The sequence below is a fragment of the Acomys minous genome (assembly GCF_964271855.1).
Source record: "Acomys minous genome assembly, chromosome: 14".
NCBI classification, from domain to species: Eukaryota; Metazoa; Chordata; class Mammalia; order Rodentia; family Muridae; genus Acomys; species Acomys minous.
Window position 1 is genome coordinate 43877230 of NC_140496.1, and position 27370 is coordinate 43904599.

Consider the following 27370-nt stretch of genomic DNA (forward strand, 5'->3'; position numbering starts at 1 on the left):
TTGGCCGGAGGGACGCATGCGTAAAAGGGGCGGAGCAGGAGTTAGTGGAGCGCGGCTCCCCGCGTGTGGACCCGGGTAGTGTTTTGTGCGGCAGGGCGGCCACTGAGCTGCAGCGGAGCGGGTGACATCCTGTGGAGGAACCATGAAGCACTACGAGGTAAGCAGCGTGGGCGCCTGAGCCGTTGCTGCCGTAGTCCGCAGTCCCTGCAGGGCCTCGGCACCCTCTTTCTAGGTCCGGCTCTCAGCCGGTGGCGCAGGCGCAGTGCAATCCCATTGCGCATGTGCAGGCAGGTATTTATAAGTCGGCCACCCAGGCCGTTTGGGGGATCCCTTTTCTTAGGGTATTGCAGGGCCTAGGAGAAGCTTGTAGTTTCCTTGCAGCGCCCTCGGTGGTCTGAGTGGCACGCGTCCCGGAGGAGTGCAGCGTGGAGCACTTGTTCTTGGTGCTGGCGAGTCTTTGCACACACCTTGCACTCGTGTCAGCCTCGGGCCCAGGAAGGGGCCCTGCAGCGGGCATGCCTCTGCCGACCTTCGCACGCCCTGCCCGCCCTAGCTGCTGGGTGGCGAGAGGGTTGCTTCCATGGTCACACCAGCCCACGGTGACCTCTAGGGAAGAAGTCAGAACGCGCAAGACCATTCTGGAACCTCAAGTCATTTTTTTTTTTCTCTTAAAGTCTTCTGCATGCTCTTCTCGACCTATTGATGACATTAATTTCGTTATTGCCGGCTCTTAGGTAACCATCATAAAACAGTAACCGATCACATACATTCTTAAAAGAACACGTTAGCAAGAGCTTACTGCTGTATTACTGAGATTCTGTTATTTTGACCTCAAACTCATAGCCCCGTGGAGGTGGGATACTTACTGATTATGTAGGTGAAAGTCAGAGATGTCCAGTGAGTTGTCGAAAGGTCCCAGCTAGTGACTGCAGAACAGAGAGAGGAAATGCAGGTTTCAAAGGCATAGTAGTTCCCAACTGCTAGCCATGCAGTTCCATAAACGAAAGCTAGCAAGTTGAGGGATTGCTTGTATTTCTCCCCAAATTTTAAGTTCGTGATGAAACTTACCAAATTGTCCACGGTAGCCATTTTCAGTTCAGTTCAGTATACAGTTCAGTATAGTTCAGTCTATTCATACTGGGCAAATTTCACCATTGTCCTCTTTCCCTGTCTCCACTGCTCCCCTCAATTTGTAGTGCTAGGCTTGAGGCTCAGGGCCTTGCTCCTGTTAGGCCAGCACTCAAACTCATTGATCTTGTAAAACTAAAACTCTACACCATATCAGCTGCCTGTTTCCTGTTCTCCCAGCCCTTGGCAACCACCACTTGTGTCTGGGAATCAAAATACTTTAGGAATCTCCAATACATAGGAGATAATTTTATTTTGTTTTTATTTATTTTTATTTTTTGGTTTCTCAAGACAGGGTTTCTCTGTGTACCCCTGGCTGTCCTGGACTCTGTAGACCAGGCTGGCCTCCAACTCACAGAGATCCACCTGCCTCTGCTCCCTGAGTGCTGGGATTACAGGTGTGCGCCACTGCACCTGACTGAATACTGTTACTTCTTTTTCTTTAACAATTTGTTTATTTTTATTTCCTGTGCATTGGTGTTTTGCCTGCATGTATGTCTGTGGGTGTCATCTTGGAATTACAGACGGTTGTGGGCTGCCATGTGGTTGCTGGGATTTGAACTCAGGACCTCTGGAAGAGCAGACAGCGCTCTTAACCGCTGAGCCATCTCTCCTGCCTTGTACTACTTCTATTCATCTTCTGTATTGTGGTTCTTTTTGGTATTTTCCCCAGGTCCTTTGAAACCTTTAATCTACAAGTCCTTCATTTTAAAAAACAGAGTCTGTAATCCTTATGCCCAGTTCAACTTTGTGCTTTCAAAAGGAAGTTTTTTCCTGGTGTGCTTTCCCTTTCACAGCTCCTCTCTTGCCCTGGGGGAAAGCTGTCCGTGTTCAGTTGGAAAGCACAGGTGGAGGATGCACTTTTCCAGCCAGGCATTTTAAGTTGCTAGTTGCACCATCAGGCCAGGTGGGTTTCTGCGGGTGCTAGGGTGGGTGGTTTGGCTCTAGGCACCCGAGCACAGCCTCAGGGCTCGGGGTTTGGTCTGGAAAACATGGCCTCATGTACTTCAGCCTCTTCTTTGCCTCAGTTCTCAGGGTGCCCTAGATGGACTTGCTTAGCGTGCACACCCGAGGCTCTGGGTTCCATCTCAGTCTTGCACAAGGAAGGTAGACAAGAGCCAAGCTGGGGCACAGGGAGGTAGCGCATTTGGTGTGCACTTTCCTAATGTGCTGGAAGCACTGGGCTGGATCCCTGGGACTGAATAAAACCAGGCAAACTGCCACATGGCTGTAGTTCCCGCTCTGAGGGTATGGAGGCAGAAGGGTCAGCAGGTCAGACGGTATCTACAAAGCTGCTTAACTACACAGAAGTTAGCTACATAGTAAGTTTGATGCCAGCTTGGGATAGAAATCCTGTCTCAAAAAGTCCAAACCAAATGAAATAGACAAGAAAATAAAACCAAACAAGCCAAGGTGACCTTGGAGGAATAAAAAGTTCTTTCCCAGTGTATTGTCTTATTTTCCATTGACATTTGCCCAGCACCCACTGAGGCCATGGTTTTGGGATGGGAGCGTCTACTGTCTTCTAGCCCAGTTTGCAACTGCTGGGCCAGACCAGTAAAAATGGAAGCGATGCTCTCACAGCTAAGACCTTGGGAAAGAGTGTCAGTTGTGTGCATGAAAGAATAGATTTCTGGAGCGGTTGGCTGGCTGCGGGGGACCCTGAGTTCCATCCCAGCCAGGCACAGTGGTTCATGCTTGTGATCCCAGTACTGGGGAAGTAAAGTCCAGAGTCATCCTTGGCTCCGTCGTGAGTTCTAGGCCACCCTGGTAAGATGGATCAGTGGGCAAAGAGCCTGAAGTCTTGGGTTTAATCCCTGGAACTCACATGCTGAAAGGAGAGAGCCAGCTCTCAGAGGCTGTCCCTGGACTTCCACACATGCGTCAGTGTACATGCAATTACAGTAAATAAAAAACTTTTTTTTTTTTTTAAAAGAATCTCTGTGTGTAGTTTTGACTGGCTCTGGCTGGCTTGAGACTTACTTGACTTGTAGAGCACTTAGAGATCTCCCTCAATCTCTCCAAGTGCTGGCTGAAAAATGTAATTTAGAAGACAAAATAGATACCTTTGAAGAATTGAGTCCATCCTTTGCCCTCAGGTAGCCTTCGGTCCACTGGGAGGCCTCCCCTATCTCAGAAGACGTGGAGGCAGTGAGAGAGCATCAGGTCTGGTGCTTCTCTGAAGGAAGGGCAACCTGAGTTTAATCCCTAGACCCCACAAGGTGGCAGGAGAGAACCAAGTTCTAGAATACACTGAATTTTAAGAAAGAGAAAGACTTCTTGCCCATAGGTAGACACCTCAGAGGTGACGTACAGTTAAGTTTTTTTTGGACTCTGGTGCTGACCTGGACCCCAGGTTCTTGCACAGGCTAATCGAGCACTCAGCTGCTGAGGTGCTCCTCCAGGCAATTGATTGTGATGGACGTACTTGGTGTGCAGGGGCTGGAGCCATGGATCCAGAAGACCCAGGTTCAGTTCCCAACACCCACACTGTCTCCCCCATCTGTAACAACAGTTCTAGGGCCCGACACCCTTTTCTGTCCTGCGGGCATTGCGTTAGCTAGGTGCATGCCCAGAGAAGTTCAGGCTGTCCTTATGGTCACATGGCCAGTTAGTGTCACAGGGTCACCCAAGGTACAGTGGATCCTACCTGGAGTAGAGTGTGGCTTTTTGATAAGTTTCATGTCAGCACAGGTCATTGCTTATCTAGCAGGAGAGGGAGTCCTGTCCATGGCCTAGTTGAGATGACACTGTAGAGCAGGTTGGCCTTGGGATTGGTGTAAAGCAACAGGGCTGGTATGTGAACTGCTTATCCTAGGCTGGTTTTGTTTAATTTAATTTTATTCTATTAGTGTTTTGTTACTGGAGAGGACATTGGAAATGGTGCCTATGGTAGCTGGAGACAGCTGTTGTGCCTTATACATCTCACAAGAGTCAGTCCATTTGGAGACATCCTTTGTAGCCCAGGCTGGCCTTAAGTTCATGGAATGGTGAGAGTCACCATACCAGGCTATAAAGGTAGTTGTCTTGGTACCTACCTTGCAGATCATTCTAGACCAACTTAGTACCATGCCTCAGGCCAGTTCCTGCTTGGCTGGCTCTCTTCAATGATTCAGTATGAAAATTCTGAGACTTTTGGTCAAGAGCCATTAAAAATTATTATTACATTATTAATTTTATTTTAAAAAAATATTAGATATTGGAACTCAGGGCCTTTCTTTTTTCTTCCTTTCTTCCCTGCTCCCCCCCCTCCCCCCACCCCAAGACAGGATTTCTTTGTGTAGCCTTGGCTGTCCAGAACTCACTTTGTAGATCAGGCTATCCTCGAACTCACAGAGATCGGCCTGCCTCTGCCTCCCAAGTGCTGGGATTACAGGTGTGCGCTACCACGCCTGGCTCCCAGGGCCTTTCTTACATGTGCTGAGCAAGTGCTCTATCACTGAGCTGTATCCCTAGCCCTTGATTAAAAAAACCTATTGCTGTCATCATCATTATTAGATGTGTGTTTTTGGTGACTGCCGCTTGTGTGAGGGTGGATTTGTGCAGAGGCCGGAGCACGGTGCCAGGTGCTCTTTATCGTTCTGGGCCCAAGTTTCAAAGCAGAAGCCTGGACCTGGAGCTAGGCTGGAGGCCAGCAGTACCCAGCACCGCTTCTCTGCCCATCACAGCTCGGGGTTATGGGTCTGTGGTGTTATGTGGGTGCTAAAGTCAGTATGTATCTATAAACCACTGAGCCTGTTGCTCTAGCACCCCTGTTACACAGGGTATCACTGTGTAGCCATGGCTGACCTGGAACCTGGCTGCGTAGACCAGGCTAGCTTCAAACTCAGAGATGCTCCTGGCTCTGCCCTTGGAGTGCTGGGACTAAAGGTGCGTGCTCTCCCAGGCTCAGCTTAGCTCCTCCTTGGGTTTCTGGCCAGGGTCTCACCGTGTAACATAGGCAGACTTGATTTTGTGTTCTTTCTGCCTTGGCCTTGATTATTGGTGTCACAGGCATGTGTCATCACACTTGGCCCTGTGAGGCAGTTGCTTAGAGGCAGAACACTGGTAGGTGAGAGGTAAGGAGAAAGTAGACCTGAGTGCGAGCACCGAGGCAGGCCCGAGGCGGAATTCTGGCCCGGCACCTGATGCAATGGTGGCCTGACGCAGTGGATTAGCTAACTCTCAGCTTGTCTGAGCTCGCTCCTTGGAGTGAACCTGCTTGGTTGTGAAAGGACTGTGAAGGCTGGGGAGCATCTTGATGGGCTAGGTAAGCACTAACAAGGGTGTGGATGCAGGAGACGGTTGGGTGGGATATTTTTAGGTTTTTGTTTTTTCGAGACATGGTCTCTTAAGGTAGCCTTGTCCTAGAACTCCCAAGAGATCTGCCTGCCCCTGCCTTTCAAGTGCTAGGATTAAAGTCATGAACCTCTATGCCTGGCAGACTTTTTAGATTTCTTTGATGTGCTGGTGCAGATGTGGGCCACTGGGTCTGGCCGCTGTGAGCATTAAAGGGTGCCTCAGACCATGATCCGGGTGTGGCCTGTGCCCTGGGCAGGTGGCGTCTCAGTTTGCACATTTCCCTGCAGAATCTTTAAGCTGCACAGGATATCGGGGCAGGTTGTTAATTTATATGTATTATAACGCGGGTACCTCAGCCTTAACACTGTGCAGATGGGAGCTGACGCTGGCCATGGCTTTTCCTGCCCAGCCCCTGACTTAGCCGTATCTGTCCTGATTTCCTGTCCCAGGCAGACAGCGAGGCTCGCAGGCTTTGCAGCAGAGCTAGAATGAAATCCTTGTCTGCCAGTGGCAGGGGAGCCATGGCACGTGCTCTTGTTTTTATTCTATGTGTGTAGGTATGGGTGTTTGCCTGCGTGTACGTATGTGTGCACCACCTGCATGCCCGTGCTCTCCAGAGGCCAGAAGAGGTCATCAGATTGCCTGGCCCGATGGCACACTGGAGAGTACAAGGAATAACCATCTCTGTTGCCCAGGGTTGTCCTGTCTGAGTGTTGGAGCTCCATGGAACATTAGGGCCACGGTGTCTAGCCTTGGCTCAGTGCCAGGCAGCGCAGAGCAGCTGGCACAGTACAGTGCTGCATTGAGCAGCTCAGGGCTTTGGAGTCAGGCAGAGCAGGAAAGACCTGAAGACAAGGTGGGTCTCCGAGGAGGAGGCAGAGTCCCAGTGGAGGAGGCGGGGCCTTGGCAGAGGAGGAGGAGCTGAGCTTATGGTTGGGATGTGCATGGTCAGTCATGCTGCTGTGACCTAGAGGCTCCCAGAGCACTGCAGAGGCCTGCTTCACTGACTCCTGAGTAGAGGGGACAGGAGAGAGTGGCCTGGACAGACGGGCCACTGCCTAGAGCTGGCCCAGAAGAGACTCCTGGTTCTGATAACATCCTTGGCTTTGCTTGGGAGTCCTGCCCTTTGACAGGCAGGCCTGGCTGGGTGGAAAGCTGTTTGGTCAAGTTCAGGTCTTAACACCTTCTTGGTGCTATTGATAGTGACAGATGAGAATGTTTAACAGCTGGGGTACTTCCCGCAGCTGTGAGAGGGTAGCTGGCCATCGTAATCAGAATAAAGCTGTGCTGACGTGGCCATGTGCTCAGTGCCTTTAGCTTTTCTGTGTCTACCCCCTACCCCCTTTTAAAAAATAGACAAGGTCTCACTATGCAGCCGTAGCTAGCTGGAACTCACTGTATAGACCAGGCTGGCCGTGAACCCACTGAGTGCTGGTACTAAAGGCGTGCACCACTCCATCTGGTTTACTGTTTTCTTCTTTGGTACTGGGGCCGAGTCCAGGGGCTGGAGCATGCCAAGCTCACTCTTTGCTGTTCTCCGCCTCCAGTTGTCCTGGTATACACGCTGTGGTCTGGCCTTACAATATATGCCGATTCTGCCCCGAGCAAGGAGGGGTGTGTGAACTTTGTAAGGGACGTGCCTTTGGGGCCACCTGGCCTGTCCTCAGGGTGGTTACTTTACCTTCTAGATGTTCCTCAGGTAGGAGGAGGCCACGATAAGGATACAGTCGCTGGGGCTGCCAGGGAGGCTGAGGCGCTGGGCACGCTGCCTGGCTGCAGCCAAGTTCCCAGGCTGCAATCTAAAGGCAAATTTGTACCCCATATGCTGCCTGAAGTGCCACCTGCCTGAGCCCCCACTCTTCTGTGTTGGGGAGCAGACTCAGGTTCTACCATTTGTTAGTTATTTATTTTATGTAGATGACTGTTTTGCCTTTGTATCTGTATGTGTCCCACATGTGTGTCTGTATCTGTATGTGCACCACATGTGTGCCTGTATATCTATATGTGTCCCACATGTGTATCTGTATGTGCGCCACATGTGTGTCTGGGGTCTGTGGAGGCCGGAAGAAGGGGTTGCATCATGAAACTGGAGTTACAGGCGTTACTGGGAATTGAACCTGGTCCTGTTCAAGAGCAGCAAATGCTTTAAAAATTTTTTTTGTAAAAATTTACCTTTATTTTTTGTGCACTAGTGTTTTTGCCTGCATGTATGTCTATGTGAGAGTATCAGATCTTGAATTACAGAGAGTTGTGAGCTGCCATGTAGGTGCTGGGAATTGAACCCCGGGTCGTTCGGAAGAACACTCAGTCCTCTTAACCGCTGAGCCATCTCTCCAGCCCCACAGCAAGTGCTATTAGTTGCTGAGTCATCTGTTCAGCTGCCTCCCCAGTTTTTAAACTTATCAGTTTATTATTATTATTTTTATCTTTTATTCATGGGCATTGGTGTTTTGTCTGCAAAGGGTGTCAGATGCTCTGCAACTGGAGTTTCAGACAGTTATGAGCTGCCATGTGGGTGCTGGGAATTGAACGCAGGTCCTCTGGAAGAGCAGGCAATGCTCTTAATCTCTGAGCCATCTCTCCAGCTCCCCTAATTTATTATTTTTATGCGATTGTATTTGTGTGTGCACGCGTATGCATGTGTGCGTGCATGTGCCAGAAGAGGCCATCAGATCCTTTGGATCTGGAGGTCTTTATGAGCTAGGATCCAGATCAACTGTTGATTTAGTGGTATTATTGAACAGCAATTGCTGTCAATTATTGAGTCCTCTCTCCAGTCCCAGCCACCTTTTACTTTTTTAATTTAAAAAAGACATGTACCATTATAACCTTGTCTGGCCTGGAATTTACTGTGTAGACCAGGTTGACCTTGAACTCACAGAAATCCCCTTGCCTCTGCCTCCAGAGTACTGGGATTAAAGGTGTGACCAGCACATCTGGTTCTTGTTTTTTGTTTGTTTGTTTGTTTGTTTGTTTATTTTTCCTTTTGTGACTAGACATCACAGTGAAGCCCTTACTGGCCTGGAATTCGCAGTGACTCCCAGCAGGCTGGACTGGAACTCACAGAGCTGCTCCTGCCCTGCCCGCTGAGTGTTGGAACTAAAGGTGTGGCTACCACGTCTGGCCTGTTTTCATTTGGTTTTCTTGGCCGTTTGTAGTTTTGAAATTCTCTCTTTATTCTGTCGGCCTGTTTGTTGATGGGATGACTAGTTTTGGAGTTGGAGCTCTTTCAGTGCTCTAGAGTGTCGATGCCCTGACACGTGGAGGGCTGCTGCCAGTTTCCCACAGTGCCCTGGCCACAGCTGTGGGATTCCCTGTCCAGTCCTGTCCCAGTCCCTCCTCTGAGCCCTGCCGAGACGGCAGCCACTGCCTGGGGCCCAGCCTCCATTGTGGGGGTCTCTGGCTGGCTAGGCAGGGCATGGTTTTGTAGCTTCTCTAGGGACCTGTGGACTTCATGCCTGGGATGATGAAATTCTCTCACCTGTTGATGTTGTACTTTGTTTTTAAGTCCTTGGGGGCCCTGGCATAAACTCTGCATCTGGAAGGCACAGGGCCACTGCTCCTTATTTTCAGCCTCTCCCAGCCTTGCTTGCAAGAGAGAAAGGTACTTATATAGCTCAGGGGTTGTGCATAGTTTTTGCTGCAAGCGGAGCTTATGGCCATTTGCAGGCAGCCCTGGGGGGAGGGGCTGCGGTGCAAGGGCTCCTGGTCCTCCTGGTCCCTTCTGAATGCTCTTACCCCTGGGAGTGTGGGAGTCTTGTCTGTCAAGTCAGGTAGGGAAGGAAGTACACATGGGTTCTGGGAACGCTCTGGAGCCAGAGGACTCTGCTAGAGTCTGAACTGTGTGTGCATTTGTGTGTGTGGATGCAGGGTGGATGGAGTCTGGTTAGGAGGGGCTGTGGAACGTCACTTTTTGGGGTGCTATCTGAACAGTGTCAGAATCCTTAGGAGCATTACTTGGTATCCTGGGGGATTGATTCCAGTGCTCCCAGGATGAAAAATCAAGAATTCTTAAATCCCTTCTAAAGTGATTTTTGTTTTGTTGTTGTTTGTTTGGTGAGACAGGGTTTCTCTGTATAGCCCTATCTGGCTTTCTTGGAACTCATTCTGTAGACTAGGCTGGATTTGAACTCAGGTCCATCTGTCTCTGCCTCCCAAGTGCTGGGACTAAAGGTGTGTGCCACTACCACCAGGCTGTTGGTGCGGTCTTTGCATAGAGAGTATGCAGGTCTTCTGTAATGTCAGGGAATAAGGACAAGGAAAGTGTCCATGGTCAGTATAGATGCTTTAATTTTAATTTTTTGAAATTAGGATCATGCTAGTTCATGCCCTTGAGCTTGTGCTCCCCTGTATTAGGCTCCTGAGTGCTGAGATTATGTCTGCTACCTTTTGACACAGGCTTTGATGTAGCCCAGGCTAGCTCTGAGTCTATTTAGTAGCCTTGGATAACCTTGAACTTCTGATCCTCCTGCCAGGGTTTTGGGTACCATCATGCAGAGTTCATTTGGTGCTGAAGATAGAACCTTGGGCTTTGGGTTAGGTAGGCACGCTAGAGAGAGAGAGAGAGAGAGAGAGAGAGAGAGAGAGAGAGAGAGAGAGAGAGAGAGAGAGAGAGTGTGTGTGTGTGTGTGTGTGTGTGTGTGTGTGTGTGGTGTTCTGGCTCCCTCCTAGTTTCCAGCTGACCTCAGAGCTTGCAGATCTATTGATGTGAGTCTGTTTCTGGCCATTGGCCCACAGAGCAAAACCAGCACAAACTCTGTTTGCAGTCACATGGCCCATTTCCCTGGAAGCCCACCAGAGAGAACACAGCATCTTCTGGCCTCTAAGGGTGTGGTGCAGGCTTGGAGTTCCGGGAAGATCTGGTTTTGAGTCTGGGGCCTGCACTCACAGCATAATCTACCAGGACTCCTATTTCTTGTGCAGACAAAGCCTTGATTTAGTACTGTGGGAGTTTGCCCTTCCTTCCCTCTTTCCCTCCCTCTCTCTTTTCTCTTTTCCAGCGCTAGAGCTGGAGGTCAGAAGAGGGCATTGGTCCCTCTGGAGATGGAACTACAGGATATTGTGAGCTGCCTGCCGTGGGCACTGGAAATGAAACTATGTAGGAGCAACAGCATCTCTCTGTCTCTCTCTGTCTCTGTCTCTCTCATTCTCTCTCTCTCTCTCTCTCCCTCCCTCCCTCCCTCCCTCTCTCTCTCTCTCACTTTCTCTCTGGCTTTCTCTGTGTTCTGGCTTCCCTAGAACTCACTCTGTAGACCAGGCTCATCTTGAACTCACAGAGATCCGCCTGCCTCTGGCTGTGCTGGAATCAGAGGTGTACACCTACAGGCCAGCACAGGGCACCAGAACACATTATAGATGGTTGTGAGCCACCATATTTTTGCTAGGAATTTAACTCAAGACTTCTGGGAGAGCAGACTTAACAACTGAGCCATCTCTCCAGCCCCAAGCAAGCACTCTTACCACTGAGCTGTCCCTCCCCACCTCAGGTTTCAAACTGGAGAGCATCTGGTAGTATCAATCTTCCTATTGGAACCCCCCACCCCCATACACACACACAGGCCTCACACCATAGTCTAGGCTTCCCTGGAGCTTACATAGCCCAGTGTAGCTTTGAAATCTCGATCGGTTGTCTCAGCCTCCTGAGGGTTAGGATGACAGACATGCTCTACCTTGCTTAGCTTTGACATACACACTTGGTTTTTTCCTGAAAACTAGTGGCATGTGCTAGTTAGTGGTGCCCCAGGTTCCTGCCACTTTCACCTCTAAACCTTCCTTAGTTCAAGGCCCTTTCTTAGTTCTTGTCACACTATCTTTGCAGCCGTATTTGCTCCAGGGGCTTTTTGTTAGGGCAAAAGTCGAAGCTCCAGATAGTCGCAGACTCTGCCAAGCTCTGAGCTGCCTCCTGCTTCCCCAGGAGCCTTCTGTGGGTGGCCATCATGGCTCAGCTCAAGCTTGTAGCCTGCACTTCCCTGACACCCTGTGGCCTCTCTTCTCCACCTTCACCATGTTTTCTCTTCTCCCTTTTCCCTGCTGAGGGAAGGGGGTTTAGGCTTCTGCAGAGGGCTGGGGGTTTTCTCGACTCGACTTGTCCTGAGGAGCCCTGGAGATGAGGTCACTGTGAAGGAGGCCACTGCAGTTGGCCTCAGACAGAACTGAGTGCAGCAGTGTTAAACACTGCTTCATGGCTTGGCTGAGCGCCTGCAGCCTGCCCATGGGGCTGGGATTGGGACTGGACTGGGACTTGAGCCCAGATTGCCCACCATGCTGAGTGATGTCATCCATCCATCTATCTATCCATCCATCCTTCCATCTACCCATCTATCCATCCATCCATGCAGCGTTCTTTCCGTTCTTTCTAAGTTTTTTGAAGAGTCTCACTAGCCTCATAACCGTGACAATCCTGTCTGTATCTTCCAATGCTGGGATTAAACTCTTGGTTTCTTCCCTGTAGGTTCTGGACTCAAACTCAGGTCCTTGTACTTTCTAGCCTCTTAACCTAGGGTTTTTTGAGCGAGGGTCTCACTATGTAGCCTGACCTGGCAATCCTCCTGCCTCAACCTGCCAAATGCTGGGATAGCAGGTATACACCAGTAGTACCCCTGGCTGCAAACATTTCCTATCAGAGGAAGCCAGGTGTTCTGTAGATCCTCAGGAGTCTGCTTGGTGGAACTGGGGTGGTGTACTTTGACTCTACTTTTTCCCTTCCCTCTGTATTATGTTTGTGAACATAGCTAGTGTTTACATTAAAGAGGACGGCCTGGTCCAGTGGTAACATTCTGCCGTCTAAGCACAGCAGAGGCAAGCCTGGCCTGTGCAGCAGTTCCTATCTCACACGCACACGCAGTCTGCATTTGATCATATGCTAGGCTGGCCTTCAGTGGTGGCTTGTCAGCTGATCATCCTCCTGACACTGAAGGTAGCAAGCAGCTTCTTTAGAAGCCAATGATGCTGCCGCCGCTCAGCCTTCTAAAGTATCCACACCATGCCCATTTCTGCCTTGACTTTTGAAAAAAAAGTTTATTTATTTAAAAAGAAACGATATTTTGCTGGGCAGTGGTGGCTCATGCCTTTAATCCCAGCACTTGGGAGGCAGAGGTAGGTGGATCTCTATGAGTTCAAGGCCAGCCTGGTTTACAAAGCGAGTCCAGGACAGCCAAGGCTGTCTCGGAAAACAAAACAAAACAAAACAAAACAAAACAAAAACCAACCAACCCAAAAAACAACAACAACAAAAAGAAAGCAATGACACTTTGGTACTAACTTCCTGTTCAGCCATTATAGGCTAATGGAATCCCTTCGATGTTTACAATAATTTTGGTACAGAAGAGATAATGTCACTTACAAGTAACTTCAGTCTGAGGTAAAAATAAAATTACACGTCAACTTAAAACGGTGGTGGTGGTGTTAGGGGCTGGAGAGCTGGCTGAGCCTGGAGGAACACTTGTTGCTCTTACAGAGGCCCTGGTTTTGGGTTCACATCCATCCATAATTTTAGGTCAGGGGTATGACACCCTCTTCCGACCTCATGGGCACCAGGAGCGCATGGTGCACATATATACACACAGGCAAACACTCCTACACATAAATACATAAATCTTTAAAAAATGGGGTGGTGGGAGGGCTGCTGAGATGGCTTAGCAGGTAAAGGTGCTTGTCATACAAGCCTGCCGACCAGGGTGTGATCCCCAGACCCCAAGTAAAGATGGACGGAGAGAGTCAACAGCACAAAGAACTGTCCCCTGACCTCCACACACATGCTCCTTAGTACATAAATAAATGAACAGAATGAACAGGTGCTCGGGATACGGCTCAGTTGGTAAGTGCTTGCTGTGCAAACATGAGGCCCTGAGTTTATCCATAGCACCTTGTGAAAAGGCCAGGTGCGTGCATGTGGTCCCAGGTAGAGACAGGTGGATGGATCCCTGGGGCTCGGTGGCCAGCTGGACTGTTGGAATCCGTGAGCGGCAGGCTTGTGAAAGGCCTGGCTCTGAAGAACAGGTGGAATAACAGCCGAGGTTGCCTTCTGGCCTCTATATTCCTACGCCAACACCTACACAGAAATGCCCTATGTGTAACCTCCCTCTGTAAGGTGGAGAGAAAATCACTATTGTTCCTTAAGCAGGAGATCACCATAATAAATAGGATAAAACATCCATATATGTGTGCATGTTTACTATTTGCTTATTTTGGTGCTCTGCATGGAATCTGGGCTCGTGTGTCAAGGCCACACCCTGAGCCCATCTGGATCCAGGTGCATTCTTTTTACTTTTGAGATAAAGTTTTTGCACAGGCTGGCCTGAACTTGAAATCCTCTTGCTTTAACCTCTCAGTGCTGGGATGCCTGCCTTCCGTGTGGGTGTTCAGTGGACACACACACACACACACACACACACACTCCACACCACACATAACACACACTCTCTCTCTCTCTCTCTCTCTCTCTCTCTCTCTCTCTCTCTCTCCCAAGTTGCACAACAACAACCAAAGGAAGCAATGGAAAACAAACACCCCAAACTAGCAAGCCAAACCCAAACCTAAGTCCCGGCTCCAGCGTTCGTTCCCCTCCTGGCCTCACTGTCTCATCCTGTTTAGTCTCAGGCTGCGCCCTCGTGCTGCTTAGCTGCCTTTTTGTTAGTTTCTTTCCTTGTTGCTGGGGATGGTACCCAGAGCCTTGTGCATGCTAAGCACAGGCTTCACTCCTGAGCTCCACCCTCCAGCTCCACAGCAGTTTAGCAGCACACATCCATAGGACTTCTGTGGAGGTACAGAAAGAGTCTTTGAGATGGGTCTCTCACTCTGAAGCTCCCAGCAGAGCGGAGTGTTTCCACAGCCTCCCGCTGGACTCTGCTCCCAGACGCCTAGTTCTCTCAGAAAGGTCCCTTAGGAACTCAAGCCTTTAATCTCAGCACTCTCGAGGCCGCAGACACTACAGGCATGGTCTGTAGAGCGAGCTCCAGGACAGGCAGGGCCACACAGTGAGCCTGTGTCAAAATCAGAACAGCAAGCAAACTTAAACTCAAGGCAGGCCTTAACGCTTCTGTCTGGAGCTCCCGGAGCTCCCACTCACAGCAGAAGACCTCACCCACCTGCCATGTGACCTCCGTGTGTGCACCTCTTCTTTCCCTCCCGCATGTGACTCCAGGCTACACATCTGTGACCTCCTGCTTCACGTCAAGGCCTCTGCACAGCTATTCTTCCCTTGAGGATGGCCGCCTTGAGTCTCTCTCTCCCTTCAGGACTTGGTTGCAAGTCCCTTTGGGGAGCCCCATCCTCGCCCTCCCACCCTGGTAGAGTCTCACTGTGCCGGGGGGTCCTGGCACTCATATGTAGGCCCAACTACCCTCAAAGTCAGGTCCATCTGCCTTTGCCTTCTAAGTTATGGCTAGGAAGGCCTTTCTTGACCACTTTATGTAAAAAATCAAAACAAAACAAAAAACCAACAACAAAACCACACACACACAGCTACCTCATGCACCTGCCACACGCCTTGCTCCTTTTTTTGTGTGTGTGTTTTTTTAATGTCATGCTAGCTTCTCATTTATTGTGTAGAACTGTTTCCTGTATATATTCATTCTCTCACTGCCTTTCCTTTATTCTGGGGCTTAAAACTAGACTTTATATATGTTCAGCATGCCCCTGGCAAAGATTTTCTCTCTCTCCAGAGACTTCCACAGTGTCTGAATGAACCTTGGTTTTTCACATGGGAAAGGCGATTATTCATAAAGGAGAAATCTTTCTTTAAGAATGAGTTGTGAGCCGGGCGTGGTGGCGCATGCCTTTAACCCCAGCATTCGGGAAGCAGAGGCAGGCAATTGCTGCAAGTTCGAGGTGTACAAAGTGAGCTACATAGGGCTACATAGAGAAACCCCATCTCAAACTCCACCCCCCCCCCAAAAAAAAAAAGAAAAAAGAATGAGGAGTCTCATGAGGAGACTCACCTGCCTGCTGTCTTGGGTGGAGTTGGACGTCGGCACAGTGAGCAGTGGCTGGTGATTACCTCTGGTCAGTCCATCCTCACGGTTCAGGGACGCTGGCTTCCTTGAGCTTCCTGGCCTGTCAGAGTCTTCCTGCCCAGCAGTGGAGAGAGGCCTGTGTTAAATCACTAAATGCAAGAGGACAGCAGGTGTGAGGACCTGTGGACGGGAGAGGTGCAACCCTGGAGGAGGGCAGAGGGCTCGTCCATTCTGAGGGGCAGAAGGGGCAGGGTCTAGCCCTCTGACCTCTTAGCCTTGTCCTGGGGACCTGTGTCTCCCAGCTGCAGCTTCTTGTCAGTGAGTAGGGTAACAGCATCTCTAGCAGCCTTGTGAGAGCACTGGGGCAGATGTGCATTCCACCTGTCCACACCCTTGGGAAAGGGAAGGAAGCAAGGGGGTGATTCAGTTGAGGGGCATCCCCTCTGGCCCTGGGAAGTGCCTTTTTTCTTTTTTCTTTTTTCCTGAGGATGAAATCCTTGGCCTTGTACATACTAAGCACCTGCTGTTGCTGACATAGCCCAGCTGCCAGAAAGGTGGTTTTTGTTTTTGTGGTCCTAGGAATTAAGTTCAGGGCCTTATGCAAGCCTAGGTCTCAGCCCTTCCACGGGTCTTTGGAAGCTGTGGGTGCTGGACAGCTGTCAGACTTTCTGATGTTGGTAGCTAGGGCAGGGTTCTTCCTGCAGTCCACTGGGTGGTGCTATAGCAGTCTTTCTGGTTTTTGCTTTTTATTTGAGACAGTGTTTTGCTATGTAGCCCAGGTTAGCTTTGAGTGCAGTGTCCTCTGCCCCATTGCCGGGATTCTAGGCATGCACCTTCCTGCTTAGCCCCAAGGGTTAGATTCTCCCATGAGCCTTCCCGTTTGCCTTTCTGACCTTACCTAGTGTTGGTGACACTTCCGGTCCCTAGGCCAGATGGTGCTGGTGGCCTTCACCTGCCATAGGAGAACAGGGAATTGTTGCCCCAACCTGCCTTGGCTTCTCTGGTTTTAGGAGGTGCCCTGGGTATGGCATTAGTACCAGGCTGTGCTAGCAGAGGTAGGTCTGTGGGGTTCTGGGGTCAAGAAATGTGGATTAACCCTTGGCTCCTCTGTAGCATCCTCATGACCTGTGTAGGTGACACATTTTGCATGCATTTGAAAATGGAGACGAGCCAGGCGGTGGTGGTGGACGCCTTTAATCCAACACTCGGAGGCCAAGGCAGGTGGAATTCTGAATTGGAGGCCAGCCTGGTCTATAGAGCAAGCAAGTTTCAGGGCAGGGCAGCCACAGGAGACAGAGAAACCCTGTCTCAAAAAAAAAAAAAAAAAAAAAAAAAAAAAAAAAGAAAAGAAAAGAAAAAAGAAAAAAAGAAAAGAAAAAGGGGACTGGCTCTAAATAATGTGTGCTGTGGCCTCTGTGTGTGTGAGTTGCTTTTGGAGACTTTGATCTTGGGTGTCCCTTTCTTTGTATGCTAGAGACTTGCATATACTCATCAAATGCTCTCTCTACCATAATCCATACTTTAGTTTATCCATTTTTATTTATCTAACCCTTTGTGGTGCTAAGAGGTCAGTGCAGCTTTTGGAGATAGAATTTCACTGTGTAGCCCTTGCTGGCCCGGAACTCATTCTATAGATCAGGCTGGTCTCAACCTCACAGAGATCTCGTTTCCCCTGCCTTCAGAATACTGGGTTTAAAGATATATATCCCCACACTCAGCACAAATTAACTTAAAAAAAAATTATGTTGCTGGGCAGAAGCCAAGGTAGGTGAATCTCTGAGTTCAAGGCTAGCCCAGTCTACCTGGGCAGTTCCAGGCGAGCCAGGGCTGCATAGTGAGACCCTGCCTCAAAAACAAACAAAAATTCCAACAGAAAAACAGTGTGTGTGTGTCTGCGCACATGGTGCGGAAGCCAGAGGATACATTACAGGAATTTGTTCTCTCCTTCCACCACGTGAGTCTTGAGGGTAGATCTGCGTCATCAGGCTTGGTGACAAGTGTCTACCTGCCTAGCCTAGTCTCTTCCCCCTCCCCTCCCTCTACTTCCTTTCTCCTCTCCCCTCCCCTCCTCTCCTCCCCTCTCCCCTCCTCTCCCCTCCTCCCCTCCTCTCCCCTCCCCTCCTCTCCTCCCCTCTCCCCTCCTCTCCCCTCCTCCCCTCCTCTCCCCTCCCCTCCTCTCCTCCCCTCTCCCCTCCTCTCCCCTCCTCCCCTCCTCTCCCCTCCCCTCCTCTCCTCCCCTCTCCCCCTCTCCTCCCCTCTCCCCTCCTCTCCCCTCCTCCCCTCCTCTCCCCTCCCCTCCTCTCCTCCCCTCTCCCCTCCTCTCTCCTCTCCTCTCCCCTTTCCTCTTCCCCACCCCCTTTCACTGCTGTGGCCTCTGCACTTGGTGCCTGTCCTGGTTTGAGAGCCTGTGAACATCGTGTTCAGACTCTGGCTTCTTTCACTTTGCAACAGGGGTTGGAGACCAAGTAACCTGGTCACAGTCCAAGTGTAGGTGGCCAGTATCTGTGCTCTTCCTGCCCTAGGTAGCTTGGTCTCACTGTTGCCCCTAGAGAGGCTAGCTAGTGAAAGACCTGTTCGCTTGTCCCTGGTGCAGCCTGGAGAAATGAAGTCAGATGCCAGGGCCACCAAGGAAGGACAGATTTGGGCTGGAGCAGGTGCAGCCTGTGCTGGTGTCTGGCAGCTGCGGGAGGTCATCAGCTATCATAACACTATCAGGGTTACTGGGTATTTCTGGAAAGTAAAAGGGAATGGTAGCCAAAAAACACTGAGCTGGCGTCTCCGGTGAACGTGGGGAAGCTGTGTTGTCTGCAACTGGTAAGCTGGCTGCACTGTGCTTGGGCCAATGGTTGGGCCAGGCCTCTGCCCTCTGGGCTCTGCAGTGTCCCTAAGAAGAACGTATGTGCCCTTAGGCCTCATGTGTGCTTGCAACAGCTGGCTGAAGGACCAGAGAGGGTCTTGGGATCTTAACTTGGGGTTCCAGGTAGCAGTGAGTGGTGAGAGCATGCTGTCCTGCCACATGGAGATGCTGACTTTGTGGCTCTGGTAGGCTGTCTAGGGCTGGGCCAGGGCTGAGAGCCTGGCACAGTGGTGTCTTCTCTCTGTCACTGTGAACTCATGGGCAGCACTGAACTTGTACATGGCTGACATTCTGGCTTGGTCATTCACTCACTCCTAGGTGACCTGGGTGCGCTACTCAGCTTGTAGACCTTGCTTCCTCATCTGGGACGTGAACATGAAGTTGGTTGCCGTGGTTTGAAAAGCAGTGGCTCCATAGACTTACATATTTGAATACTTAGTCCCTAGTTGGTGCAACTGTTTGGGAAGGATTGGAAGGTGTGGCCTTGTTGGAGGTGTTTCACTGGGGGTGGGTATCAAGATGTGAGCTCTCAGCTACTGCTCCAGCACCATGCCTGCCTGTCTGCCTGCAGTCGTGCTCCATGCCACGATGGCCATGGATTCCAATCCTTCGGAACCCTGAGCCCCAAATTAAATGGTTTCTTTTGTAAGAAAGCCTTGGCCATGGTGTCGTATCCACAGCAGTAGAGAATTAACTAAGACACCTACAGTTCCTGCTGCCTCTGGCTACTGGGGGTGTGAAAGGAGAGGCGCTTGTGAAGCTGTTGTCGGGCCAGGGTTGTAACTGTTCACAGTGCCCCCACCTAGAGTTGTTGGGCAGGCCCCATACTGGAGTACCCAGAGTTCTAGGTGTGTAGCTTAGTGGCTCACCTGGCAGGGTGGTAGGAGGCATCAAGCTGGCCTACTACAAGAACTCTGCAGCAGAGGACGTTCGAGCAGGGCCAGGGGCACATTTGTGAAGCAGACCTCACTCTTCCAGCCTGGCCCCCATGGGGCTGCTGTTTCCTGCTGGGCTCAGCAGATCACAGACTCCTGCTCCCTCACTCTCACTTTCAGACCATCTTGCTTGGGGTCTGTTGCCTCTACGACTGTCTAGAATTCAAGCATTGCTCATCCTCTCTTGTCTCTCACTGTCTTGTCTTGGAGCCTCTGCTTTGCTCTCAGACAGTTCCTCTAGCACTGGCGCCTGTGAGCACTTGAATGTGCCTTGTCCCTTCTTTGCTCAGAAACAAGCCACGTCTTCCCCGTGGCGCTGTGCAGCTGGGTCTCCTGGCCCTGCTCTTGCCTCCTAACCAGCCCTCAGGCAGGCTGGGTACCGTGCAGCTTTTGTATTTGCTGCTGTCTCTGCCTGGAATTTCTTTCCCTAGGTGGGTGAATGGCTGTGTCCCTCCTCCAGGGTCTTTTGCTCAGGCAGTTCTTTTGAAGGTATAGCTAGCTTTTTCATTCCTTTACATTATTTTTAACTTTATTATTATTGTTGTTGTTATTATTAATTTTTATTTTTATTTTTATTTTGAGATAGGGTCTTTGTGATCAGCATGGAACTATGTAGGCCTGCGTGGCCTTGAACTGGAGGCCACCATGCCTGGCCTAGTGTTTACCTGTGGTAGCATTTATTCTAGGTGGGAGATGTTTAAATGTTCATGTGCCTTGAACTTGAGGCTGCTTCCTGAGGGCTAGCATTACTGCTGTGTGCTACCCTGCCTAGGTGACACTCTGTCGCTGTTCTCTACTTTCCCTTCCTGGTTTTCCTCAGCTTTTCGTGACCATACAGGTTGCTTCTGTTTGCCCTTCCTTTGCCCCTGCCCCCTGAACAGAGGCTAGAATTGGGAGACGGCTTGGTAGTGCTTGCTCCCGCGTCTCTGGGGAGGGAGAGAGGAGGCAGGTAGGCAGGTAGTGGCTCCCCAGGCCTCTCTGATTGTAGAAAAGTGAGGTTAGAGCTTTCTTTTGGTCCCGTCCTGCATCCCAGCTGTCTACTTGACCATAAGGGTTAGGACTGTCCGTGCTGGCTATCCTTCTACCTGTTGGCATGAGGGGACAATGGAAAGTATTTTGGCCCCCGCTGGCTGTCATCACCCCCCTTCCCTCTCCTCCCACATGGCCCCTTGTTTGTGTTCAGGCTCACTGCCACCAGCTGGGTGGGGGCATAATCCTGTCAGGCCTCTGACCTTGGGTCCCTTCATGGATGCAGTCAAGGTTGCAGGACAGAGGGGCCTGAGTGCTCAGCAGTGCCTGGCTGTTTCCCTTGCGCATTGCCACAGTCAGTCCAGTTGTGTGATAGTCTTGTGCTTTTTCTTTTCCTGAGACAAAGTCTTGGTATGTAACCAAGGCCAAGCCAAGGGTGGCCTCCCGTGTTCTCATCCTCCTGCCTTCACCTCCCAGTGCTGGGATTACAGCTGTGTGCCACCACGCCTGGCCCAGTGTTTACCTGTGGTAGCATTTATTCTAGGTGGGAGATGTTTAAATGTTCATGTTCCTTCCTTCCTTCCTTCTTTCCTTTTTACTTTCTTTCTTTCTTTTTTTTTTAATCTCTACTTCCTACACTAACCTTTGGAGATGGCAGCTGAGGAAGGGGATACCTTGTTAAGGGCCACACAGAGAGGAAATGGCCCTTTTTAAGCTTAGTGTCCAGAGACTGTGTGTGTTGCCTTGCAGAGCCTATCAGCTCTGGGTCACTACTGACGGATACCCCAGTTTCTCTGGGGGCTGGAGTCTGATGAGCTGATCCATTTTCTCAGTGTGGGGCGCCTCAGAACCAAGAGTGTGAGGCCTGGCAGCCTAGACTGCTGTGTAGACGTGGAAGCTTCCAGGGAGCAGGAGGCTCTTATATCAGATGGCGGGGATGTGGTTTGGCGGCAGAACAAGGCTCCTGGAGAGGTGAAGGAGTAGCCAGGGTGGGGGAGCTGGGAGGGCCGCAGGCTAGATCCCGTGACCTTTTCCCTAGGGTGCTACTGAGCTGGGTGCTGCCTGGGACCACTGTTGGTGCTAGACAACAGCCAGGCCCAGGACGGGGGAAGGACTCCTGGGTCTTCTCTAATATTTTTTTGAGACAGCGTCTCATGTAGCTCAGGCTGGCCACAAATTTGGCATAGTGCTGATAGGGCTGTTTCTGAATTGACCCCAAGTCCACCTGCTGAGTGCAGGGACCCCAAGTGTTTGCCACCGTGCAGGGTGGGGTGCTGTTTTAAAGCTTGTGAAGAGATGTGTCCAGTAGCCTGAAGAGGGAGGGGGGAGCCCTGTAGCAGGGACAGGGGCCTGCTTCTGTCTTCTTGCTGCCTCGCCAGGCTAGGGCAGCCTCTACAGTGCTACTTGGAGTCTGAGAACAAGGAACAGGCGCCCCTCTCTCTCTTGCGCCAACCTTGCCCTTGCCACACAGTGTCGTGCCAAGGCCAGGGCCCGTCCATCTCTAGGGTGGGCTTCTTCCACCTCTCACTGCTTTGCCGTCCTTGTCCTTGGGCTGCTATGAGTGGCTGTTGGCTGGGCTTTGTTATCTCAACCTCAGACTAGTGGGGCTGTCATCACAGAACCAGCACACGTGCCCTGTGCCAGGGCTCCTGTCCTTCTGCTTGTCTTTGACCCTGCCCGATGTGCTCTCAGCAGCAGCTCTCCCTCCAAGCCTCATGGGATAGATTCATCTTATTGTAGGGTTTCCTTCCTTAGCTCAGCTATGCTGCCTACCTCAGGGGCAGGGCTCCCCTGGCTGGGGCACCTTTCAGTAGCCATCTGTGCCCTCTGACCCCAGACCTAGGTGCCCCCAGGGTTGTGCTCTAGGCTAGCCTCACTGTGGGTGTGTGTGGGACAAGTACGGGCGGGGGGTGGCAGTGGTCAAGGAGTGCAGTGGGAACCGAGGTCTCCCCCAGTCTCCTGAGTCTGCAGAGAGGAGAGTCCACCTGTTCCCTGGAGCTGTTCTGTTTTTCCTTTTTTGATGGGCATTTTGCCTGTTACCTGTTGGGGCTGGGGTGTAACTCAGTGGTACCATATGTGCCTTGTGATGTGAGAGTCCCCACAGTGCACTTCCTGTGATTAAATAAAAGTGCACAGTGCTGCTGGGTGCAGTAGACAACTCATTCCCCAGCACCTGGGAAACTGAGACAGGAGTGTTTCGAGTTTAAGGCTATCCTAGGCTAAAAGGAATCAGACCCTGTCTCAATCCTGAGTGATTCCCCCTCCCCGCCCCAAAAGTCCATAACCTCGTGGATTTTATTCCATTTAATTGTGCAACCCACCTCTGTGACTGACACCTTCTCATCGCCCACAAAGAGCAGGTGTCCTTTAGCGTGTCCCCCTGCTCCCGCCCCCACCCCCTCCAGGCTACCAGCAGGTTGCTTTCTGTCTGTCCTGGCCCAGTCCTGGGCACCCTGAGCCTGAAAGTCTGCTTTCCTTAACCTAGCCACCCTCCTTGCTACACTCAACATCACTTTCATCTTGATTTTGAAACACTTCTAGAGGCTCACGGAGCTGCAAACATTGCAGCAAGAATGGTCTCTGGCCCCCTGGGCCTCCTAGACCTCTGCTGGGGAGCTGGTGGCTGTGGGGCAGGCCATGAGAGGCCCGACTCACCTCTGGTTCAGGCAACTCCTCTCCGTGTGGCGTGGGAACTGCTGTTCCGTGTGGGCCTGCTTCTCCACGCTGCTCGCTTGCTGCCCACTTGTAGCCACTTGGTGCACCAGGTCTCCTGGCTTTGTTGCAGAGCCCCAGCTGGGGGAGAGGGTAGGGTTTCAGCCCTCCCCGGCAGCTGGCCCAGTAGGGAGAGGGGCTGGTTGTATTTTAAGCTGTTGAGTGGTTCAGCAAGAACTCCATGGCCTTCTCTCCCAGTGGACATTGTGCCGCCCTCCTGTGATTCACATGGACTCTGAGCATGTGGACAGTGCTCATGGGGCCCAGCACTATTAATATATCTCCAGCGAGCTAGCCCCTCTAGCATGCTCTGCTCTGCACTCCTTCTCATGCCTTGTCAGTGGGGTTCCAGGGCAGGACTGCTTAGTCTGGTATTGCAGTCGTTTGCCCCTCAGACCTCACCCGGGTGAGGCAGGGTGTGCTGGGTGATCTCTGCTCTCTCCTGTGCGGTGTCCACGATGTAGGCTCTGGCATGGATGGACAAGCAGGCCTGCGTGCCACTGTCTGGCATAGATGCATTGTTCTGAACTCAGGCCCAGGCTCTGCAGGGCTGCCTCACTGTGTAGGGTCACTTCCATGGGGCCTCCCTACCCGTACATGCATGTGCATGCGCGGGCGTGCATGCTTGCACGTGTACGCACACACACACACACACTTCCCTTGTGCCAGTACCATGTTGGTCCACTCATGGACTAGCAGCCCTGGGACTGCAGGCTAGGGCTGATGATGGGATCCTGCCTTTGCCTCTGCTGTTGGGAGCATGTGGGTGGCAGCGGCCAGCTTCTCTGGCCTGTGATGCCCCTTCCTTCCAGATGAGAAATGGCAGATCCCTACAGGGCCCTTAGGCCTCTCCCAGCCAGCGTGGGCAATGCTGGACATGCCAGTAGCCTTCTCTGACCTTCTGGGGCAGATGGCTCAGATCCCCTGGGGCTCTTGCTTCTTACTCTGGGCCTGTGCACCGCTTTCCAGCCCCAGCCTAGGGATTTCTCCTATGGGGGCTGCAGGCCTCAGGGTACAAGCTGGCCTGGGTTGTGTGTTGAGGGCTTTGGGGGGCTCATCCATGGGAGAGCACAGTGATGCTGGCCAGCTACGGTGGACTGCCATGCAGGTGGTTTTGAACCAGGTGTGGGCAGAGCTGGTGAAGAATGACCCGTTCCTCCACACTCAGGGACAGGTACTCTGCACCAATAACTAGGGAATTTGTCACCTCCCTGGGAACACAAATGCACAAGGGAAATAATCCAGTGTCCCTCACAGCTTAGAGGTGGAAGTGGGTGATCACTCTCCCGGATTCTCCAAATAGCTGGCACCTCCCAGGCTCAGGGCCTGCCAGCTAGAGGTGGGCACGGGGGGCCAGACTCGCCACGCCTGCCACTGGCCTTTCCTCCTCCTTGGGAGGATCTTCTTGTCCCTGGCACTTTTGAGGGGCTGTGTCCACTCAACTGCTTGTATGAGGGTAGCCCCCAAGGGAGGACTGTGGTGTGGCTCCTTTGGGGGACTCGGGCTGGGATGGTTTTATATTTAGCTGGGGCAGGCCCTGGTGCCACTCGGGTTACATCTGGCATTGAAGCAGGCTGGGCCTGGTCAGACACAGGCTCCCTTCCAGCACCGTGGCAGAATTTGATCATGCTGCCCAGCCCAACTCAGAGCAGCTTTGTGAGGGGAGGTCGGAGGTGGGGGCTGGCGTCTGGCAGTGGCACCACGGCCTGGTCGGCAGCGCAGTAGGGCCGGCAGTGGCATGGATATCAGCTTGAGCATGGCGGCCAAAGAGGCCCACCAAGGCCTGGATGGCCTTCCCATGCCTGTGCCCCAAAAGGCAGCCAAGAAGCATAAAAAGGCGGTTCTCTTCTTCGAGGTGGAGATTCGGGATGCAAAGACGAGGGAGAAGCTGTGCTTCCTGGACAAGGTAGGACTGTGATCCTGGGGTGAAGTGCCAAGAGGCCTGGGTCCCTGTCCCTCACAGCTCCTGTAGGACGATGCAGGTATTAGTGCCCCCGTCCTTCAGAGGGCACACAAGGGGCGTTACCTTCATCTAGAGCAGCGGTTCTCAGCCCATTGGGCCCACTTACCCTGCACTTCAGATGTTTACGTTACAGTCTGTAACAGTAGCACAGTTAGTGATGAAGTAGCAGTGAGACAACTTTATGGTTGGGGGCGACCCCAACACGGGGTATTAAGGGCGCAGCATTAGGAAGGGTAGAACCGCTGCTTCAGAGTGAGCAGCTGTGGCCGCTGCCCGGGGCTGGAAGGGGAAGGCATAGGCAGCCTGGGAAGGAGGTGGAAGACAGATGTGTCCCCCACTGAAGTCAGCCAGTTGGAGCCTGACCTGTGTGCGCTAGCTCCCTCCCCCATCCTGGGTTTGGCTCCCTCAGGGCTGATAGCCCATGTTCTCTCAGGTGGAGCCCCAGGCCACCATTGCTGAAATCAAGAACCTTTTCACCAAGACGCGTGAGTCCAAGCCCCTGACACGCCGATCCCCAATCCACCACCCCTCTGGCTGGGACCTGGGCCACATGCCTCTTCCTCGGGGGCTTGTAGAGAGAGCCTGTCGGCAGGCACACTGTGAAACAATCTGTGAGGCCTGGCTGACTGGGCAGGCTGCCCCTGTGTGGCTACAAACAGGAATGCTCTTTGCTATCCAAAGGACAAAAATTGAGTTGCTGCCTGTCCTGTCTGCCCTTGCACGGGGTGGGAGGAGCTGGGGGGTCCAGGATTTCCGGGAGCCTTGAGAGGCAGTTAGGAGGGTCGGCAGGCTGGACCTTGTCAGACCAGGTCCTGCAACCCCTCACCTTTCCTTGGCAGACCCGCAGTGGTATCCTGCTCGCCAGTCTCTCCGCCTGGACCCGAGTGAGTACAGCTGCCCACTAGCCTTTCCCTTGGGCTCCTGGGGTCAGGAAGCCAGGGCAGTAACTGAACCCTGACTGATCTCTGTAGAGGGAAAGTCCTTGAAAGACGAGGATGTCTTGCAGAAGCTTCCTGTGGGCACCACGGCCACGCTCTACTTCCGGGACCTGGGGGCCCAGATCAGCTGGGTGACGGTGAGCTCCGACTCCTTCCCTGGTCTCTGCCTTCAGCCACTCTGGGGCCGCTCACCTTGTGTCTGGGTCCCCCCAGGTCTTCCTGACTGAGTATGCCGGGCCCCTTTTCATCTACCTGCTCTTCTACTTCCGGGTACCCTTCATTTATGGCCGCAAATACGACTTCACATCCAGCCGGCACACAGTGGTGCAGTGAGTGGGGCCCAGATAGAGGGGGGCGGGGCTGGGCGGGGCTGGGCGGGGCTGGGCAGGGCTGGGCGGGGCTGGGCTAGCCCCAGCTGAGTCAGCTACCTCACTAGCCTCGCCTGCATCTGCCACTCGTTCCACTACGTCAAGCGCCTGCTGGAGACACTGTTTGTGCACCGCTTCTCTCACGGAACCATGCCTCTGCGAAACATCTTCAAAGTGAGCACCCCTACTTTTTGCTCTGCCCGCCAGCAGCACCCGCCCAGCCGAGGCTAACTAACTTATCTGCTCTTTCAGAACTGCACCTACTACTGGGGCTTTGCTGCGTGGATGGCCTATTACATCAACCACCCTCTCTACACACCCCCTAGTAAGTGGGCCGGGACAGTGCCTTAGCCCCCGCCACCCCCGCCACGAGCGAGCCTTCCTCTTACGGGGTTCTTCCTGCTTTTCTGCAGCCTATGGAGTTCAGCAGGTTAAGCTGGCGCTGGCCGTTTTTGTGGTAAAGAGGCTGGGGCGGCAACCAAGTGTGGTGAGGTGAGGTGGCTGGGTGGGTGAGGCTAGGGGCTGTAGACTCAGTGTTTCTCCTTGACAGATCTGCCAGCTTGGTAACTTCTCGATCCACATGGCTCTCCGGGACCTTCGGCCGGCTGGTAAGTGGCCTGTGGGGGCGGGGCTGAGTGGGCGGGGCGAGGGGCTGACTTACTCTTGCCTTGCATGCAGGGTCCAAAGCCAGGAAGATCCCATACCCCACCAAGAACCCCTTCACCTGGCTGTTCCTGCTGGTGTCCTGTCCCAACTACACTTACGAGGTGAGGGTCTGCCTTCTTGCTCCAGGGTTGAGGTCCTCCTGCAGTTAGGTGTGGGAGTGGGTGTGGGGGTAACAAAGCTTGAGCTTGGTCAGGATGCTGCCTGCCTTCTCCGGGGATGCATGTGACGCCGGGTCTGTGCCCTCACCCTGCTTGTGCCGCCCACAGGTTGGCTCCTGGATCGGCTTTGCCATCATGACACAGTGTGTCCCAGGTGAGTCCCCTGCTCCTGTGCGGTGCCCTGCCCTTCTGGCGAGGCAGCACTCTGATAACCCTTCTGCCCACAGTGGCCCTCTTCTCCTTGGTGGGCTTCACCCAGATGACTATCTGGGCCAAGGGCAAGCACCGCAGCTACCTGAAGGAGTTCCGTGACTACCCACCCCTGCGCATGCCCATCATCCCCTTCCTGCTCTGATAGCTGCGCGTGGGCTCCCCACCCATCGCCCCACTGTCCTGATGAGGCCATGCTCTCCAGCAGCAACAATAAAACCTGCTTACCAAA

At 52.4% G+C, this 27370-nt stretch overlaps 1 protein-coding gene and 1 long non-coding RNA gene across 5 annotated transcripts; one reads left to right on the forward strand and one right to left on the reverse strand.

The window, feature by feature from the left end:
* TECR (trans-2,3-enoyl-CoA reductase) lies at positions 1-27370 on the forward strand. Of its 2 annotated transcripts, XM_084756558.1 has the most exons (13): positions 1-157; positions 24691-24741; positions 25232-25283; positions 25638-25682; positions 25770-25873; positions 25950-26065; positions 26173-26278; positions 26357-26429; positions 26518-26561; positions 26655-26712; positions 26783-26871; positions 27037-27082; positions 27156-27370. In XM_084756558.1, the coding sequence occupies exons 1-13, from the start codon at positions 143-145 to the stop codon at positions 27281-27283; spliced, it is 927 nt and encodes a 308-aa protein (XP_084612684.1). In that variant the 5' UTR covers positions 1-142; the 3' UTR covers positions 27284-27370. The 2 variants fall into 2 exon arrangements, with proteins under 2 accessions (XP_084612684.1, XP_084612683.1); XM_084756557.1 differs by lacking the exon at positions 1-157 and having other exon boundaries at positions 24485-24741.
* LOC311583203 lies at positions 168-24335 on the reverse strand. Of its 3 annotated transcripts, none has more exons than XR_014774405.1 (3): positions 15348-16705; positions 867-926; positions 168-696 (listed from the first exon to the last, which is right to left on the reverse strand). It is a non-coding gene; the product is annotated as an uncharacterized lncRNA (long non-coding RNA). The 3 variants fall into 3 exon arrangements; XR_014774406.1 differs by having other exon boundaries at positions 867-3307; XR_014774407.1 differs by lacking the exon at positions 168-696 and adding an exon at positions 22779-24335 and having other exon boundaries at positions 715-3307; positions 15348-15476.